The 20,914-nt window shown below is 40.6% G+C and overlaps 1 protein-coding gene across 5 annotated transcripts in view; it reads left to right on the plus strand.

The window, feature by feature from the left end:
* The window catches only part of UBASH3B (ubiquitin associated and SH3 domain containing B), a 134,512-nt gene extending 117,785 nt beyond the window's left edge, over nucleotides 1–16,727 (plus strand). For 2 of the 5 annotated variants that reach the window (XM_008518404.2, XM_070623327.1), the window contains exons 10-14: nucleotides 842–934; nucleotides 2,197–2,341; nucleotides 9,275–9,381; nucleotides 10,721–10,830; nucleotides 12,077–16,727. In XM_008518404.2, the coding sequence (XP_008516626.1) occupies nucleotides 842–934; nucleotides 2,197–2,341; nucleotides 9,275–9,381; nucleotides 10,721–10,830; nucleotides 12,077–12,214 (593 nt within the window). In that variant the 3' untranslated portion in view covers nucleotides 12,215–16,727. Of the gene's footprint in view, nucleotides 1–841; nucleotides 935–2,196; nucleotides 2,342–2,790; nucleotides 4,018–9,274; nucleotides 9,382–10,720; nucleotides 10,831–12,076 lie in introns of those variants that run through there. The other 3 variants (XM_070623330.1, XM_070623328.1, XM_070623329.1) reach the window with 3 other exon arrangements.
* Nucleotides 16,728–20,914: the final 4,187 nt, after the last annotated feature.

The raw sequence follows: 20,914 nt of genomic DNA on the forward strand, positions 1-20,914 counted from the left end.
GTCCTGTGCTAGGTGTTGGGGGTCCAAGTGTGAGTCCCCGCCCTCAGGGAAACAAACTTATAAGTGGATAAATATCATAGAGTATGGTAGAGTCAAGAATGGAACTATGTAGAGAGTATTATGGGAGCACCAAAAAGACACATCAGAGGAGAAGAGAGGTCAGCTGAGACCTGAAGTGGAAGTCAGCTGGGCAAAGAAGGAGCAGGAGGGCTGGAAGGGCATTCTCAGTGGGAAGAACAGGATAAAGTCACAGACATAAGAAACGGCATCAAGAGTATGGAGGATACAAGCTGTCTTGTTTCTAGAGCATCGATTGTGAGCAGGGCAAGAGATCAGGCTGGCGAGATGGATGAAGACAAGTTTGTGGAAGACCTTGACCACCACGTTAAGGTGTTTGGACTTTATCCATGAGGAGAGTGGTGGAGCACTGGGTGTTGGGATTTACCTCTGGTGTCTAAGAATATGACAAGTTGAGATTTTGTTTAGCACAGGATAAAATTAAAACAAGTCGTAATTTTCATAACATAAACTCTCTCACTTTTATCACAAACTTGAAATCAGAGTATTATCATGTTTATAGTTCTCTCCTAAATGGACATTTTACTGCCTGTTAACACCAGAGAGCAGGAAAGAGAAAGACAAGAGGGGTCTTCCCTTTGGCTCTTTCACAGAAACGCTGCTCAGAGGATTTTTTAGAAACAAGGCTGAAACTGTGGGCCCTATGTGAGCCCACACTTAAAAGAGAGGTTTGCAGGGTCTGCCTGGCACCCTCTCCCACATTGAGAGTCAAGCTGAGGCTGAGTAAATCCATCAGATTGACTTCTCTTTGGTTTCTTCATAGGTGAAGCCCTATTGGAGAGTAACACCATTATTGACCACGTCTACTGCTCCCCATCCCTGCGCTGCGTTCAGACTGCATACAACATCCTGAAAGGTAAGACTTGACAAAGGTCAACTAGTCCATCCCTCTGTCTCTCTGCAGCCCCACATTTAAATTATCCTAGACTTGTGGGACATTAGCCAACTGAAAGCTTTGAATTTGGAATTGTTAGCAATGATTCTTTCAGATGTCTTTGCATAAGTCCCAAAATCGTACTCTGGCAGCATAAGCGAGATGAAAGGAAGTACACAAATAATTTTTTTCTTGAAAATGTAAAGCTCTCTTGGATGAGTTGTAGGCTTGTAAAATACTGTCGTCTGGCAACAGTTTAGAGCCTGCAGAGCGTGATCGTTTTTTTGCACCGAAACAGTGAAATTGTTTCCTCCCACTCCACTCTCTTTGCCTCTTGTTTACAGCAGCAATGGTACTCCTAGGAGTCTGCAAATCTTAATCCTCCTTGTTTCTTTAGTTAATTGGAAAGACTTTAAAAGCTCCATTGCCGTAAAAAGACTCAACTTTCACCCTAAAATCCTTGGAAGCTGATTACAGGGATCTCCATTCTCATTTCACTGGAAGGGAAACTAGAAGAGACACATTGGTCTGTTTACTTACACCAAACACACAAAGGAGCCAGAAAGAGCTGAGCCAACAAAAGATTTCCACTAGATTCGAGAATTCTATTCGTTAACCTTAAGTAAACCAGGTGCATTTGTGTATTGAAAGGCATTATGCATTAAATTTGCACCGAAAAACTGGGCTAAAGGTAGTATCAAGAGAGTTAAACACGGCGAATTCCTACTCTCAGAGTAATTACATGACAGTAAAACACAGGACTTGTGCACTGGCACTTGTAAATATCCAACACTAGATTTTCTGATAGGGAAAATGAATAATTTACATGATATTCAAATACAATGTAAGCTATTGTAGAGTAGAGGATGCTAAGAGAATTTCTGATGTTTCATGGTAAGGCTATCTCAGAACTTACTTTAGAAAGAGGAATTGTAGTAGTCACAGAACTGTGTAAATTATATGGCTAATGACTTGTGGGTTTTTTCCTTAAATCAGATACCACTTAAAGCCAGTAGACATCCTGGTGCTGTGGCCATAGTATTAAACTCGTATGTTTGTAACACACAAAAATTAAAAACCTGTGTCCAAACCCACATGCTTCCACCTTCTTTTGCTTATATAGCATCTGGTAAGAAAGAGAATAGGAGATTTACCAGAATTTTTATAGCAATTTGGCCTCTACCTTACTTTTCCACTGAGAGCATTGTGCATGTCCTTCATCTTCATTTTATTTCACCTCTAAGGTTTACAACAAGAAAATCACTTGAAGATCCGTGTAGAGCCGGGCTTATTTGAGTGGACAAAATGGGTTGCTGGGAACACGTTACCTGCGTGGATACCTCCATCAGAGTTAGCTGCAGCCAACCTGAGTGTTGATACAACCTACAGGTAACCCTCTGAACTCACTGTGTCCTGAGGCCCATGTGGAAGTGCTTTTCACACCAGGCCAGGCTGATTAAGGACATGAAGGACCAGACTTAGCCCTCAGGCAGTTGTTTATATTGGTGGAAGTCAAGCTATGACTTGAAAGACCAAAACTGGGAAAGCCTGGGTGGGGGGTGGGCACACGGGGTGAAGGGGAACACTTATGTGGTAACAGTCAAGAAATAATGTACAACTGAAATTTCGCATTGATGTAAACTATTATGAACTCAGCTAAAAAAAGAAAAGAAAAGAAAATTACTGGTCAAAATAATTCACTGAAAAAAAAAAAACCTGGAGAAAGCCAGCATTCCCTTTAGTTAGCATTAGTTTGGATTATATCCCCCCACGCACATCGGAACTTCCTGACTTTATTATATTTCTTTCAGTGAATAATAAAACCACTTTGATTCCAGGAGCGTGCACCAGCTAATGATGCAGATCCAGAAGGCTGGGGGGAGAGAAGGGAAATGACAATGTCTCGCCTTGGATTGGCATTTGTAATTTTTCAAAGCATTCTTAATTCTCTGTCTTCATTTATTATTACCATAACCCCAGAATGTAGGCAAGCCACTTTTCTACATAACAGAGTGCAAGCGGCTTGCTGAAAGCTATCCATTTAGTGGCCACATATGACAATAATAACTAGCCTTTCTTGCTTGTTTTTTTTTAGATTGGCACCTGAGCTAACACTTGTTGCCAATCTTCTTCCTTTTTTTTTTTTTTCTGTTCTTTCTCCCCAAATCCCCCCAGTACATAGTTGTATATTTTAGTTGTAGGTCCCTCTATTTGTGGTATGTGGGACGCCGCCTCAATGTGGCCTGATGAGCAGTGCCATGTCCGCGCCCAGGATCTGAACCAGCGAAACCCTGGGCCACCAAAGCGGAGTGCGTGAACTTAACCCCTCGGCCACGGGGCCGGCCCCACTTGCTTGTTGTTGGCATGCCAGGCACTGTGTAATCTGCTTTAGTTTCCTCATTCCTACTCCTTTGCTTTTTCTGTGAGACCAGACTGTCTGTGCTGGGGTTAAAAAGCACTGTTTGTAGATAGCTCACAGGTAAATAATCCACATGTAAACAATTAAGAATTGACCGATGATAATATAGTTACGTTAACGATCAAAAATCCACTCAGGCATTTGTAAAATGTTCTTGAGGAGGGACAGTTAATTCATAACCATTGTAGTGGGGAGTTAACTTCATGTTTCTTAGGGGAGAATTTGGAACAAGTGACCAATATAAGCAGAGCTTTCTTGCTTGTGATATCCCTTAATCTTTTGTTTCAATTACCCATCCAAACCACAAATGAAGCAATGTGAGTTTCTGGCTAAGGTAGAAGAAAATATCTCTTTTTCCATACTCATTTTCCTGCTCTGCAAATAAGACCTCTGATAACCCCATAAATTAATTAATGTGTGCTACTTCTTCTTGCTTTAAAGGGTTAGCATTCCTCCAAAATAAAATTAAATTAATCAATCATATCCCTTACTAATATGCTTTACATTTTGTCCTAGCCACTCTATGTCCACTGTGTTTCTGTTCTTTGGTAGAAACAGCAATAAATTGTTGTCCCCATGCCAACGGCCATCATCCCTCTGGCCTGGAAGGAGGATGAGCTGCTGCCAACATTGAAGAAATGACTTTTCTCACTCATCACCAGCCCCTCCCAGGCCAACCTGAGCCAACTATATCTTCAGTTTCCCCCTTCAATGCATCCTGCAATTCTTCCCAAGCTGATTTACAAAGGTCAAAGGTCTCCAGATCATTCTATCTGAGCCTTTCGATGCACATGCAGGCACACACCCAGGCACACACAGACCACACAGCCCACCAGCAGTACTAGCAGATGGATGAATGCCAGGAGCCTGGGGGTCAGGACGTGGTCCTTAGTCGAGATTTTCTTCTCCTCTACAAAAAAATCAAAATTCAATTCAACCATTTTGTGTTTGAAGGGAAAAAAAATAAAGTGTCTAATTCTATACATCAATTATGAAAGTCAACAACAAAGTATGTGAGAGGCACAGCCCCTGGAGTTAAATTCTCTCTGAAATTAATTGTGCCAAGGGGGCAGTCATTTTGAAGCAAGTAGTGGTACCCCAATGATTCAAGAAACATAGTGATGGGCACAGGAGGAAGGACTGACAGGGTACTGTAAGTCAAGCTAGCACACTTAAAGAGCACTGTCACCTTGGAACAAGAGGGAGGTGGGACTGGAAGCCAGGTTAAGGGAAACTAACCAGGCTAGTGACTCATATCCAAGTGTCATCCACAGGCAGCAAGACTCAGCCTGGGAGCTGGGTGCAGAAAGCTGCTGGATTATTAGGGAGCTGGGCTGGGAGAAGCAAGGGAGCAAAAAACAAAATCTACACTGTTGGATGGGGTTCAGAACAGGGCCCTGACTGGGGATGGTGGGGTGGGGTGGTGCATGGATCTGGAGGATTAGAGGGGCAACAAATCAAACTTTGTGGTGGGGCTCATAGCAGAAGCCTGATATACAGCCTGGACCAGGCTGGGGAGTAGAGAGTGTACCAGGAGAAGACTGTTCCGGGGATGCTGCCCGAGCATCCTGAGCGCTGGATTCCCAGTCTAGTTGGTGGTTGGAGGCCACCTGACTCTGAGTACAGCACATAGGTCCTGCAGGTGTGGCTGGAAGCATGATGTGTGCTGCTGACAGGGGTGAGAGAGGTTTTCTCTGTCCCATCCCCATCAGGACTGGTTCACACATGGAAGCCATTCATAGGTTCAACTTCAAGGCAAGAACTGCTAAAGGCAAGAACTGACCAGGAAGAACTGGATCCCAGCATCTACCTGCTCTTCACTTACACAAACCTCATACATCACAACGTGGTCTCACCCCTAAACTGACTCCCTGGGCCATACAAAGAGACCTTTAGTCACAGTGGGTGTGGGGCTCCTAGGAGAGCAGATGACACAAGTGGTAGTAGAAGTGGATGAGAGGTGGGGGTGAGGAGGAAGAGTTTGCTCCAGAACAACAAGGTACATCCCTCACAAGTGGTGATTCATGTCCCTCCCTATCTCCCAGGGTGCTATGAGATTCAGAAGGTTGTTTCCTAGGAGAAGTATACTTGCTGAGAGAATGTTGTTTAGATGAGGGCAGGTTTCCTTCAAATGGAACGACATCCTTTCTCTCTGAACAGAAAACCCAAGTGCACAGAAGGCCAGTCTTGAGGAAGATACTATCAAAAGTCATTCAAAGTGGAAGATAAGTTTACAGGCATTGATCTCAGATCCAAGTTTAAATTGAGGGTGTAAGAGTTGCTAATGTGTAATCATAGGCAAGTCATCTGTAGCCTTTCAGAGCCTTAGTTTTGTCATCCATAAAGTCACAATTTGTAAAAGCATTGCTAGGAGGGCTATATTCAAGGAATGCAAGTAGGGCACTTTGCACAGAGCCTGACACGTGGGAACCTCTCGGTAAATCTTTGTAATAGTAGTAGCAGCAGCAGCAGTAATGTATTCTGATCAAGATGCCGTGTGAACTCACTTTCAGAACTCACTACCACCTCCATCCACTATGCAGCTAAAACACGAAACAGAAAAACAGAAAATATGAATAGTTGTATTCAAAAACAAGATAAACACCTCATAGACCAGAAATGCTAAATAGTAAAGGGAGGTAGAAGCAGGCAGAAGTGACTGGGATTGAAGACATGTAGGGTCACCAGGATGGGAGGACCCTGCTTTGATCATCCTCTTATACGCCTTGTACACTGTGTCATAATTATCACTTACATCAACAGCCTACTCGCCTCAACCACACACTGAGAGCTCCTCAAGCAGAGAAATTGGGTTATCTTCATCTTTATGTTCCCTGGGCTCTTCCTAGTGCTAGTTGTGTGATCTGTGTTCAAAATAAGAGAGAAAGAAAAAGAAAGACTGGTGAAGATTTTTTAAGCTCAGAAATCCAACGCACCTAACATCTGCTTTTAAAACCTATCCTTACAACTTCCCAGCTCATTTTGTGAGGCCAGCATTACCCTCACACCAAAGCAAGATAGGGACACTACAAGAAAGACCAATATTCCTGATGAATATGGATGCAAAAATTCTCGACAAAATATTAGCAAATTGAAATCAATAGCACATTAAAAGGATCATACACTATGAGCAAATGGGATTTATCCCTGAGATGCAAGGATGGCTCAACATGAAATCAATAAATATGATATACCACATTAGTAGAGTGAAAGATAAAAATCATATGATCATCTCAATAGATGAGAAAAAGCACTTGACAAAATACACTATCCTTTCTTGATGAAAACACTCAGTAAAAAGAATATAGAAGGAAAATATTTCAACATAATAAAGGCCATATACGATAAGCCCACAGCTAACATCCTACTCAATGGTGAAAGGTTGAAAGCTTCTCCTCTGAGATCAGGAACAAGACAAGGATGCTCACTCTCACCACTCCTATTTAACATAGTGCTGGAAGTCCCAGCCAGAGAAGTCAGGCAAGGAAAAGAAGTAAAAGGCATCCAAATTGGAAAGGAGGCAATTAAATTGTCTTTGTTTGTAGATAATATGACCTCATATGTAGAAAATCCTAAAAACTCCACCATAAAACTGTCAGAACTAATAAATAAATTCAGTAAAGCTGCAGGACACAATGTCAACATACAGAAATCAGTTGTGTTTCTATCCACTAACAATAACATATATGAAAAGAAAGGAAAACAATCCTATTCACAATAGCATCAAAAACAAAATACTTAGGAATAAGTTTAACAAAGGAAGTAAAAGATCTGTACACTGAAGACTTTGATGAGAGAAATTGAAGAAGACACAAACAAATGGAAAGATATCCCCTGCTCATGGATTAGAGGAATTAATATTGTTAAAATATCCCTACTGCCCAAAGCCATCTATAGATTAAACTCCCTATCAAAATTCCAGTGGCGTTTTTCACAGAAACAGAAAAAATAATCCCAAACTTTCCTTGAAACCGCAAAAGATCCTGAATAGCCAAAGTAAACCTGACAAAGAACAACAAAGTACGAGGCATCACACCTCCTGATTTCAAACTATACTACAAAGCTACAGTAATCAAAACAGTATGGCACGGGCATAAAAATAGATACAGATAAATGGAACAGAATGGAGAGCCCAGAAATAAACCCTTGAATATATAGTTAAATAATATACAGTCTACTAATAAAAGACAAGGGAGCCAAGAATACTCAATGGGGAAAGGATAGTCTCTTCAATAAACATTGCTGAGAAAACTGGATAACCATGTGCAGAAGAATGAAATTGGACCTCTATCTTACACCACTCACAAAAATGAACTCAAAATTTTCAAGACTTAAACATAAGAATTGAAATCATAAAACTCTTAGAAGAAAACAAAGAAAAAGCTCCTTGACATTGGTCTTGGCAATAATTTTTTGAATATGACACCAAAGCACAAGTAACAAAAGACAAAATCAACAAGTGGACTACGTCAAACTAAAAAGCTTCTGCACAGGAAAAGAAACAATCAACAAAATGAAAAGAAAACGTACAGAATAGGAGAAAATATTTGCAAATCATATATCTGATAAGGAGTTAACATCCAAAATATATAAAGAACTCATACAACTCAATAGTAAAAAAAAAAAACAAACAAACAAAAAGGACCCAAACAATCTAATTAAACAATGGGCAGAGGAAATGAATATTTTTTCCAAGAAGACATATAAATGGCCAACAAGTACATGAAAAGATGCTCAACAGCACTAACCATCAGGGAAGTGCAAATCAAAACCACAACGAGATATGACCTCACATCTGTTAGAATGGCTATTATCAAAAAGTCAACAGATAACAAGTGTTATAAAGCATGTGCACAAAAGGGAACCCTTGTACAGTGTTGGTGGGAATGTAAATTGGTGCAGCCACTATGGAAAACAGTATGCAGTTTCCTCAAAAAATTAAAAATAGAACTACCATATGATCCAGCCATCCCACTTCTGGGTATATATCCAAAGAAAATGAAAAGAGGATCTCGAAGAGATACCTGCACATACTATGACTTATATATGGAATCTGAAAAAGCTCAACTCAGAGAAACAGACAGTAGAGTGGTGGTTACCAGGGACTTGGGGGGTGGTGAATGGGGAGATATTGGTCAAAGGGTGCAAACTTCCAGTTACAAGATGAATAAGTTCTGGGGATTGATTTGATATGTCTATATACGTACAGCATGGTGATTATAGTTAATAATACCGTATTATGTGTTAAGTATCATATATTTGAAAGTTGTAGGAGAGTAGATCTTAACTGTTCTCACCACAAAAAAAATGATAATTATGTGAGTGATGGAGGTGTTGGCTAACGCTATGGTGGTAATCATTTTACAATATATAAGCGTATCAAATCAATACGTTGTACACCTTAAACTTATATAATGTTATATGTCAGTTATATCCCCAAAAAGCTGAAAAAAATAAATAAATAGATAAAACCTATCCTTTCAGCTTATCATGTATAAGGCTATGGAAGAGAGGCCTGGGAAACCTCTGGTGATCTACCTAGAGAAAGCGATCCAACCTCTGCTCTGCTTCCTGTCAGCTATGTGACCTAAGACTGATGGTCAGTAAAATTAATCAAACTGCTGAGGAGTTATCCTGCGAGAGAAACCTGCACTGAGTGGTTCATTTTTCAGCTGCTCATTCTGACACCATGCACACGTAGCCTTTATTTTTGTGCATTCTCTACCTTTCAACCCTACTTCTGTATGGTGGAAATACTCCTCCCTATACCTCCATCCTTTCTAGGGAAATGGATAAACAGAAATACAGGAACTTTAGAAAGGTCTTAAAAATTTAGAGTAGTATCATTGCTGTATCGTGAGATGAAAACGTTTTCATTGCTTTTGTTGGTTTTTCTATTACAGACCTCACATTCCAGTCAGCAAATTAGTGGTTTCAGAATCCTATGACACTTATATCAGTAGAAGTTTCCAAGTAACAAAAGAAATAATAAGTGAATGTAAAAGTAAAGGTAGGTGGTATTATTTTGGATTCCATATTTAAATATGTGATCATTTCTCCATCTTGGTTAATAGGCTATTCAAGAAGTTTCAACCTGCTTTGGCACACTTGCTTAACCGCAAAGAACAATATTTCCAGACTCTCTTATAGATACTTTAATGTTGAATTTGTAATATTCTCTTGAGTACCTAAAATGGTAGCTATTCCATGGGAATACACCAGACTTACTTACTGCACAAAATAACTTAGAATTCTGCCTTACAGCTATTTATCTTGGTCCCTGTGAAGGAAGTTCTTTGCTACAATTTCCCAGAAGTTCTTTAGCATAACACTATTTGCCTATAATTTGATCCAGGAGCATGGACACCCACACACAAACACACCTACCATCTCTGCTACCACCAAGAGCAGTGTTCTATAAGACTCAAGTCTGTTCGCTATTGAATTTTATAAACATTGAACTCAAATATTTAATAATAATGTAGGACTGACTGTTTATTATAAATTTTTTAGTGAAAAGGGCAGATTACAAAAGAGTTTGCATATTCCCATCGCTTTTTTTTTCAAGTTAAAATATTTATCTTCATAAAGCAAAGACTGGAATTATATACAACAAAATGTTTACAGTGGATAACCCTGGTCAACAGTATGATGGGTGATTGCCACCTTTCAGTTTTCACTCATAAGCCACTCGCTCCATTACCACTCCAGGGCGCCCTCCTATGAGGATGAGAAAGTCTCAGGTGCTCATGGTTCTACTGTGGCAACACTGAAAACTATATTAGAAGGAGTAGCAGAGAGCCCTGTAGACATAAATCCATTTTGCATCTTGATTGTGATGGTGTTTACAAAAAGTTACACATGTGACAGAATTGGGTAAACCTAGTGAGATCTAAATAAGCTATGTGGATTGTACCAGTGTCCATTTCCTGTAGTTAGGCAAGATGTCACCCTTGGGGGGTCGGGGGGACTGGTGAAGGGTGCGAAGGACCTCCCTGGTGTGTGTGTATATGTATATATAGTGTATATACTATGTGTAGATATATAATATGTGTATATGTATGTTTGTGTATATACATATTGTACTATATATGGCATATATAATATGTAATCATATATATGTATTTGTAAACTGTGAATCTATAATTATTTTAAGATTAAAAGGGTTTTGTGGGGTTTTGTAATGACATTAGGCTTCCTTCACTGTACAAAGTATTTTCAAAATATTGCTTGGCCGCATTGTCTCCTTCTTGAGGATGTTTGTCCTTCCCAAGAACACTTGGCTTCCAGTATTTATAAAATTTACATGTGCCTTTATAGAAACGGTCTTCCTTGCTTTTCTCCCCCAGGAAATAACATCCTGATTGTGGCCCACGCATCTTCCCTTGAAGCGTGCACCTGCCAGCTTCAGGGCCTGTCACCTCAGAACTCCAAGGACTTTGTACAGATGGTCCGAAAGGTAATTCCTAGCTGCGTGTCAGGGACCTGTGGGCCCAACAGTTTTAGAACAGTTCAGTGATCGGCTGGTAGCTGAATTCTTTGAAGCACCAGTTTACTCTGAGCTGGGAAGATGCATTTATTGATTCAATGGACCAAGATGTATTGAGTGGTACTCTGTTTAAGACACTTTATTAGGCCTTGTGTAAGAGACGAAGATATGTTTGAGCTAGTTCTAGTTTCTAAGAGCCGAAATTTATGATGTAGCTAAGAATTATAGGGAAATTGTCTGGATTTCCTTGAACGACCGTGGGTTGGATGAAGACGGGTGAGAAGGCTGAAACACAGCATCTGACAGTGCAGCTATGAGAACTGTCAGATAGCTGGTAGGCCGAAGGAAGCAGTGATTCAAATGATCAGGCTGAAAGGCAAACCCAGGAACAGGCAGCGAGACAGAATACCCAGGAGGCTGACCGACACATCTGGATTTTTCCTTCTCTGGCCTGTGGAATCAGTTTTCCCGTCAGCCGCCCTCCCACACACTTCCCTCCAGGCTGACTTATATGCTTCCTTTATCTGTCCCTGGAGAAGCTCATTCAAACTCAATTGTAGTTCTTTTCTCATTTTTTAAAAGCTTATTTATGCGTCTCTCCTTCCCATTACTCTGTAAGCTGCTTGAGGGCAGAGATTTTTGCCCTGGTTATAAATGCAGCTCAGGACACACACGCAAAAATAAGTTTTGAAACGCCCTGACGCTGACGTTAGGAAGGGCACAGCTTCAGCTTTGAATATTACAGATACACATGCAAAAAAAAGGTGAGACTGAATGAAATGAATTTTTAAAAATTGAATAATCTTTCCCACTGTCCAAGTATAAGTTCAGAAATGTTTGAGCGTCATTTTTAGCTTGACTTGTAATTAGGAACTAAATCTCAGCACCTTTGCTTTATATATGATCTCCTCTTTTCTCCCATGCTATTAAGAAGGAATCTATAAACAAGGACTCAGTTGTACTGGGGGAGCTCCGTATTTGATGAATCCCGATGAATCCTCTTACAACGTAGATACGCACCCCTCTCATTTATCAGTTTTATCCATTTAATTTTCTTTATTGATTGTGGGAGGGGCTGCATGTCTGCAAAGTCCCTATTAATTCCTATGGATAGTCCTTACTCTCAAGGGACACCTGAAGATCTTTGTGTCTAGACAGAAGTTAAAGCATTAAACCTGCTTTCTATTTTCCCTTTTTTTTACTACTCTTACTTCAGATCCCATATTTGGGGTTTTGTTCCTGTGAAGAATTAGGAGAAACTGGAATATGGCAGCTGACGGACCCACCCATCCTTCCTCTTACTCATGGACCAACTGGGGGCTTCAACTGGAGAGAGACCTTGCTGCAAGAATAAACCACACAGTGATCGAGAAGAGAAGGCTTTAGAAAGCCTTTGGGAGAAGTGTCTTTTCATGTGTTTTAGTAACAGTGGAAAATTCTGCACCACATTCTAAGCGGACAGCTCAGAATAATTGAGCATATTTCCTTTCATGCTTTAAAGCTCTTCTAATGAGACTGTGTGAATGAGAGAAAGACTTGATTCAGGGATAAAATGCATTCTCTCTGGACTCTTAACAAGGCTTTCGAGAATTGTCTTCCGAAATCAAGGCACCTGCCACAGCAGAGAATGTGCTCTTCCTTCCATCTATGCATGGCTAAGGAGCCTGAGTCCTCCCAAAGGGAGCTGCCAGCCCATTCTGAGGAAGGAGCACGTCCAGAATCCAGCTGGGGAGACACTGAGCTGCCAGTTTGGTGAGGGGATTTTCTTTTGAACTCCATGTTCCAGTTAGGCAAAGCCAAGCTGAAGAATTCTTTTAAGGTTACTAGAAAACATGCCCCCACAGCGAGTTGTTCTTAGGTTACACATCGAATTCTACCCTCAAGGTGACCCATATACACCAATGCTGCTGGCTCGACACCTGCTTGAAGACGCTACCGTTTACCCTGATACCGCCACATTTTCTCTAGAGCAGCTGGCTCCGGCTTTTTGCTACAGCCTTTCCCCCTTGCTTCTATGTGTGAAATGGGGAGACAAAGCACTTTTGGATACTCAGGAGGAAGATAAATGTGTGAAATATTCAGTTGTAGGAGCAAAGAATTTGCAAAATAGAAAGTGACCTGGAATCATGTGTGTTGTAGCCTAACGAGCCACAGCACTTCAAAATCACCATGATTTGCTCGTCTTTGCCCCTAGAGGCTGGGCTATGTTAACTAGTTAAGGATGTTGACATTTTGAAAGGATGTATGTTAGATGCATTATTTGAGTTAGCAAGAAGCTCATTCTTGTGCAATATGGACATCTTTACAAACCATACCAAGGGTGAGGTCGTTGTACACTTACAGTACGTGTCAGTCACCACAGAACATCCACAAATGCATCAGCTGTACCAGGGATGTATAATGATGTCAGGGAACTAATTGAAATGATAACAGTCACGACTGCACTGCTGCTTGTGCTGTCGTTTTTATTTGTGTGTTTGTTTTTCTACGATAATTTAAAATATGCAGGTAGGGCTACTCGAGGAGAGTTGAGAGAGCTACATCCTGTGGTCTCTTATCATACCTACTTCCTGAATTTAGAGGCAGTTAATTTAAAAGAAAAATCAGTGACAATCAAACCAAAAACATCAGTTATCAATGTCTGTTTAATTGTGTGACTAGCTGACTGTTGACAGCTACAGACAATGGTCTGGTATGGAATCCTTCACTGTGTAGAATATGTGTGCAAAATGAAATCCCAGCCATTTAAAGGGAACATTAGTGTAAAACAAATCAGTATACATTGTAGCATTGAATAAGCTTCAAAACCCAGATACATAAAACATATGGCATATAAAAATGGATCTGTGCTCCTATTTGAAACTAGAATTTGATGATCCCTGAAAAGAAGAGGAAGTGAAAGGATGCTGGCTATGTATACTAATCAGCAAGAGGATTCTAGTTGGGGTTTTTTAAGTCAAAGAAATATGTCATGAATTTTACATTTGAAGAATCAAATATTGATTTCTTCTAGCATAGCATTGCACAAACATTGATCCAGCTTCTGAGTACAGAAATAACTCTGTGCTGACATCATTGAGTAATACACAGGTTTCAACCTTAAAATGGGAGAAATATTCCCATTAAAAGTTTTAAGAGAAAAATCACATTACAGCTAATGTAATGTCACTGCCATTCATTCTTTTATCTATAGTGAAGTGAATCCACTGTTTAATCAGATCTATAATGTTTAGTGGTTCTCCACAAATATTCCTGGACTTTCAGCGCTCAGAATAATGCTGGAAGCTCTCATCCGATTTCTGTGAAAACTGTAGCAGTGTGTACAGAAGAAAGTTCAAATAGGTTAGCCTCTCCCTCCCTCTCAGTTGTCTTAGTCCTATGGTGACCTGATAGAGCAGCTTAGCTGGGGTACAATCCATTGTCCTTCGTCTAATATGGACAGAGACTTAGGCTGCTGTCTATATGAGCAAAAGGAGGCAGAGATCTGAAATAATTTTCTGAATAATTTAGGTGGAAAACCCTGAATAAAACAGTTTATTCCTCTGCTTTAATTATCCGGATTGTTTATTAAAATGGCCTGAATGATCTGAATTCATATTAAATCCTCTTTTCACCTCCTTAAAAACTAAGCTTGGACTCCAACTGAGGAAATTCTTTGGAAGTCATGTTGAATTTCTGTGTAATTAAAGGAACAGACAGCTATATCACATGATTTCATATTCATCCAAAAATTCTAGGTTGATATTCCAAGTGAAGTTCAGGCTAGTTCTTTTGGATCTGAGGCTGATGCCTATTAAGAACAAATATTGGTGGGGGAAGGGGTATAGGGGAGAAAGAAGGAAGAAAGGAAGAGAGGAGGGAAGGAAGGAAGGAAGGAAGGAAATGCCAGATAAGAGGAACCAAATGGTTTCTTGTAGAGAGGAATTTTTTTATTGTAGAAAATTACCTGAAATAAACTGAGATGAAATTAACTAAAAGATTTAATCTGGGATTGAAAGTCTGAAGCAGTTTGCTGCTTGTACAAGTGCCACGTCAATCTGCTAATGCCCCAGTATTATTCATAGATAGGACTTTGGTTTCGGTGATTTTAAAATGCCACATCTATTCCTCTGTGGACTAGAATAATTGGCACATTTTAATGCACAAGCTAGGGGGTTCAATTTCCCGGGCTCTCTTCTCCATCGCTGCATTGGTAGCTAGGAGCTTATTGCTTCACCCCAGTATGGAGTTCAGAATACAGTGTTTCCATTACATTTAGATTCATAGAATCTGAATGGCTGATTAAATGGCCATCTGATGGCTGAAAGAGGGGGGGTATTCTTCACCCTATAGTGAAAGGCTTGGAGGAGTTTCTACTTTTTATTTGAATTATACTTTAACCAAAGAATTATTTTAAAATAACCTTATATTTGAAAGACGATTTTGCAAAAAATAAAAATAAAAATAAAAAAAATCTTCTGGAGTGATGTCGGTTTGGTAAATCATTGTTGATAATTTTCTTGCATTTTAGGCCGATGCGGTCATTTTCCTGTCAGTGGTGTTTGGAATACACGTAGATTGTCATCCAGCTGTGCTTAGCATTGCCATCAATGTATCTTTTCCACTCAACTAGCTGTGTTCGTATTAAACGAAGTCTTTTATTTCAATTACCTAGTGTCATTGGGAACTAATTGAAGAGCTACAGTAAAGAGAAGTTCCTATCTCATTGCCTTTGCAGAAAGGCGTCCCTGTGTAGCAAAAAGGGAGGCATTCCTCCGAAACCTAGGCACTCCGCAACTCCAGTGTTTAATTTGCAAGCAGTGATGAATTGCTCTTTTGAATTTACTCTAAGTGATGTGTGTGTTAGAATACAGATGAACAGCCTTTAATTTTCACAGGCACAGTCACAACTGTACTGTGTCTGCACGAACTTCTCAGATAATGAGGCGCAGGGTTATTTGCATTTAAATTGAAGTCCCGCACACGTGTGAGAACGAAGAGGCGTTAGTCGGTTGCCTGCCTTGCTAGGAGAGATGAAACTGGCGGAGGAGGGTGGGGAAAAGAGCGATTTAACATCTATTTAGGTTAATATTCACTTTACAAAGGTGATGGGGGATATTTTATAGGTGAGGGCAGATGCTTTTCATGTTTAAACATAGGATTAAAATTGGATTTGCTTCTCTTTAATACTTCAAAATATTGAATTTTCCTAGGAAAGTGACTAGCTATAACAAAAATTCAAGGGGATGAAAAAAATGGCCTTTAAATACAGAAGAAATAACCTGATTTTTAAATACATATAATATTATGTTCAGTGTATGTAGGTTTAAAATTATAGTGATGAGTAGTCAAACCTAATATACAATCAGTTCTTACAAATGTTTTCCCAGTACCAATTAGCTGCCATTACACAAAAATTTGGAATTTTGTAGCTGTTCAACTATTCTTGGACTCTGTACAGGATACACATGTATAATGAGAAATGTGTCTGGTTCTTTGATTGCCACTCAAGATGGGAACACCATCCTGAAGCATTTTGGTTATGCATAGACCATTCTAAACCTACTGTTTTTGGAGGTATATTGGTTTCTTTCTCATTTATAAGGCTATTGTATCATTTTTTTCTATGTGATTGAGGTGTATTTATTTGAAGAAAAAGTTTTGTAATTATAAAAAAGAAAACCACACCTAATTGTATTGCCAAATTCCTTGTAAACTACCTGTGGCATTTGTGTTTTCCTGGCTGCGTGCTCTTCCCCTAGATACAGCTCTGGCATCATTGTAATTAGTTCATTCCATTCTGTGAGCATCTCCGTTTAAGTGGATCGTAGACGGTTTAATAAAGAGGAACTGTGTCCTCAGTCGATCCAGAGCGATCTCATATTAAATTCTGAGTGGTCTCTATTCCTACCATGTTTTCAAATGTGATTGTGGTCATCGTTATTTCGTAAATGTCTGTTAAGAGTATGATTCTTCACTCACAGGGCGAGAGGGGCACTTGCTGCTGATGGAAATGGGAGGATGCTCCAGCAGCACTGTGGGCCTCTGGTCCCTTCTGGGCAAGCATCTCTCTGAGTCACCCAGACTGGAGCGGTGAAAACCCACCCAGGAGGGAAAAAGCAAGTTCCAAATGCTTTCTCGGCCACATGTGCGAGCCTTCATCCCTCACCACTACACCTCGAATAGGTACACCAGGAACAATCCAGAGTGAGAATTCGGGCAAGAGAGAGGGGAAATCCAGCTCAAACTAGGTTCCACACTACTCAAAGCCATAGACCCCATTTTTGAAGTAATGATATGTTAAGCTAATAGATTTCTTTAAAAGCCATGTATGCAAATTTATATCCAGGACACGAATGCAGATTTTCATTGACGTGACCAGCTACTACCCTGGCAGGGTTTAATTCCCGAGGACACATAACAGTTAATGCTCATATCCGACAAAAGACCAAGCTATGTTTAGCCTTGTGGCTGGTTCTCAGCTGTTCTCTGCTTGACAGATTCCCAAACTCATTTTGCCCTTTTGTGATGTACGTAAAGGCTGCCTGCACGACCAGAGAGAATGAATCAGCGTGCTTGGAATTTGTTTAAGCTGAAATGAGCAAAATGCCTTTTTTTTTTGAAGTTGAGGACCAACAGTCTTCCTTCTAATGAAACAGAATATTTCATTTTGCCAGAAATAAACAGGTAAAACCCAGATGGCTTGCTCCTGGCCACAAAAAGATGCCAAAGTTTATTTAGCTTGCTGGTTGCCATTGTGTTGATGGGGCAACCCATAAAGTCTGTGTATCACTGGAGAAGAACCTCATGTACCTGAGAAGAAGCCCTAATTGAGAATCAGAAAGAGCTCAGTTACGATCCTGGCTCAGCTGCTTTCTAGATCCCTTAAACTCATTTCACCTATAAAATGGGCACATAGATTTTCTTATAGCATGGTTGTATCAAATGGGATAATGAATATAAAATCCTAATACTACATTTTAATAATAAGATTCTACATGATAATAAATAAATAATTGCTTTTGCTTAGGTCAAGATCAAGTCACACATCTAGCCAGTCCTCTCATCTATGGGAAATATCAGGGACAAGAAATTAAAAGGGCCTCATTCACCCTGGTATTACTTTAGTATCCTCCCCACAAGTTAACTTCTGGAGTAAGAGGAGAATGGTAAAAGTGGGTGCATTGGTTGAATTCTGTGGTCTAAGAGGCTGCCTCACCTTCCCTTTGTATAATTCTGTAATTTAAAAAACACATTCTTATTTGATCCCTGTAACAATTTATCAAGGTAAGGAGATCAGGTATTATTAACCAGCTCATTGTATAAGAGATACTAAGATACTGACGGTGTGGATTCATTCTTCATTCTACAATAGTCATTGAACACTATGTTCCTAGCAGGGTGGCAGCTGGAGCTACAGCGGCAAATAAGAAAGCAAGGTCTCTACAGATGATGAATCCATAAATAAACAAGATCCTTATAGATGTTGGTCGATGTTGTTTAGGAAAAAAACTGGGTTATGTGATAGAGAATAACTTTGGGAGGGATATGGGGCAGGGGATGCCACTGTAGACAGGATGGTCAGGTATGGTGTCCTTGAGCAAGTGGCAATTAAACTAACAGTTCAGGCTGAGTAGAAGCTGGTCACGGTGAAGCGCTAAATGAGGAGAGTTCTGGGAAGATCAGATGAGTACAAAAGCCCCAAGTAGAAGGGAGCTAACTGGGTTAGAAAGAAGGGGTGAGGGAGCTAAAGCTCGGTAAGCATGGCAGAAAGTGGGGAGAAGCGAGGCTGGAAAGGTAGGCAGACCCAAAGACATGGGGTCCTGTACACCAGGCATCAGCAATCTATGCCCACAAGCAGAATCTAGCCCACAGCCTGTGTTTGAACAGCCCACAAGCTAAGAATGTTTTCACCATTTTCAATGGTTGAAAAACATCAAAAGAAGAATGCTATTTCATGATACATGATAATTATATGAAATCCAAATTCCAATATCTATAAATAAAGTTTTATTGGCACCTAGCCACACTCATTCATTTCCATGTCACCTGTGGCTGCTTCCAGGACACAAGGGCAGAGGTGAGTAGTAGAGGCCATATGGCCCTCAAAGCCTGCAATGTTTACTGCTTGGCCCTTTACAGAAAAAGTCTGCCGACCTCTCTTGTAGACCATGGTGAAGCATTTGGATTTTGTTCTCATCCCAAAGAGTGTGGCACAGAAACTAGTTTACCTGGCATACGAATTAATAGATTGGTGGTATCCAGTAACTGGCAGAGTGACAGCCAGTATCTCTATATATATGGGGCACTTTTCTAAGTCTTTAAACTTCTTTAATCTTCTCAACAACCCCATTCATTATTATTATTCCCAATTTACAAAAGAGGAAGATGAGTTAGAAAGATTCAACAATTTGTCCAAAGTCACGTGGCTAGTAAGTGTTAGAACTGAGATTCCAGCCATGTCAGTCTGGTTTCAGACCTGGACTAATGGTTTAAAATACTTTTTAAAGAAATTTTTAGAATAATATTGCAGAACCCTGAGGTGCCGAGGGGATACTTGGGGTCTTCAGAACACAGTTGGAAAACTCTCATCCAGTCCCCTCGTTTGCAGATGAAGAGACACCGAGGGAAGTCACTTGTCCTGGGAGAGATCTGTGAGCTGGGACCTAAAGCTGGCGCTTGCTGTTCTGTTGTACATTCCCCTGTCCCCCCAAATCATAGTTTCCTTCTGAAGTCAGCTTTTACTTGGGTTCTGTTTTCAGAATGATCCATTTGATTAGATTAAGTTCTAGGCAGAAGCCTTAAGAACAAAAGTCGAGTTGTCCCTTTCCTTTTCCGGGCACATCTAACCTACCATGGTTCCCGTGGGATGAGATGCAGCCCCAGCCACCTGAGGTCTACAGATTTATGCAGGATCTTTCATGTGCCACCATGCTAGGCACTTTGGATTCTGTATTTAACTCATACCTCCCAGTCACCTCATGCTGTAATTATTCTCCCCATTTTACAGATGAGGACACTGATACCAAGAGGCAAGTGGTCTGCTCAGGGTTACTCAGCTACCGTGACAGGGCCCAGTTGACAAGTCCAGGTCTGTCTGCGTCCTGCCCCCATACTCAGCCCACTAAGCTTTGCTGTTCCTAGGAAGCCTTTTTCTCAATCAATAACTAGTTACAAAGGCTGCTGCTTTTGCTTAGAAACTCCACAACTGCTTCTTACAAGTGCAGAACAGGGCTCAAAGAATGCCAACCCTACGTGTGAACTGGCCATCCCAGGCATCTGCTGGGAAATGCAGGCGAGGGCACCTCTTGCCTTGGCCATGGGAAAGGCCACAGATTCTTCACAGGAGCCATGAAAGGTCAAAAAGAAAGTTGAGGCCCCTCCTGTAATTACAACAAAAACCCCAGTGGCTTCTACGCATGGGAAATTCCCTATCTTTTCTGACCCTTCGAACAGTCTATCTTTCTCCCTGACAACCTAGGTTGACCAAGGTGATGATGTTTGTTTATCTCTCTAAAATCTGTCCCTACATCACCACCCCACCAAATGTTCCTTCCTATTAGTACTGAACCATAATATGAGGATTTCATGAAGTGCAGATCAAAATGACAAATTGGCTGTCGATGGTGGGCCTCCCACATACTAGGTGGTCAGTAGATGCTTTTCCATTAGAAAGTAGGTAGAAGAGCAGTCCCTGACCACTAGCCTCCAACCTCATCATTTTCCTCCACTCTGCTAAGCAGCCACAATGAGCTGCCTTTGCCTGCTGAACCCCCTATGGGTGTAGGTTGAAGTGGGGGTTATGAGAGAGTGGGAAGGACTGTGCAAACCACAAGTGCGTGTCACTCACAAGCCTGCCTTGCAGCATTTCCCCCACGGGCCATTTTTCATCTCTGAGTCCCGTGAAGTATTGTGACATTTGTCAAAATTTGTGACCAGTTGAATATCATACCCGTGGGTGAAAAAGATATACTCATCATTGCTTAAAGGGCAATTTATTTTTTAAATTTGTTTATTTATGTGTGAGGAAGAGCAGCCCTGAGCTAATATCTGTGGCCAATCTTCCTCTATTTAC

The sequence above is a fragment of the Equus przewalskii genome, chromosome 6, assembly GCF_037783145.1.
Source record: "Equus przewalskii isolate Varuska chromosome 6, EquPr2, whole genome shotgun sequence".
NCBI classification, from domain to species: domain Eukaryota; kingdom Metazoa; phylum Chordata; class Mammalia; order Perissodactyla; family Equidae; genus Equus; species Equus przewalskii.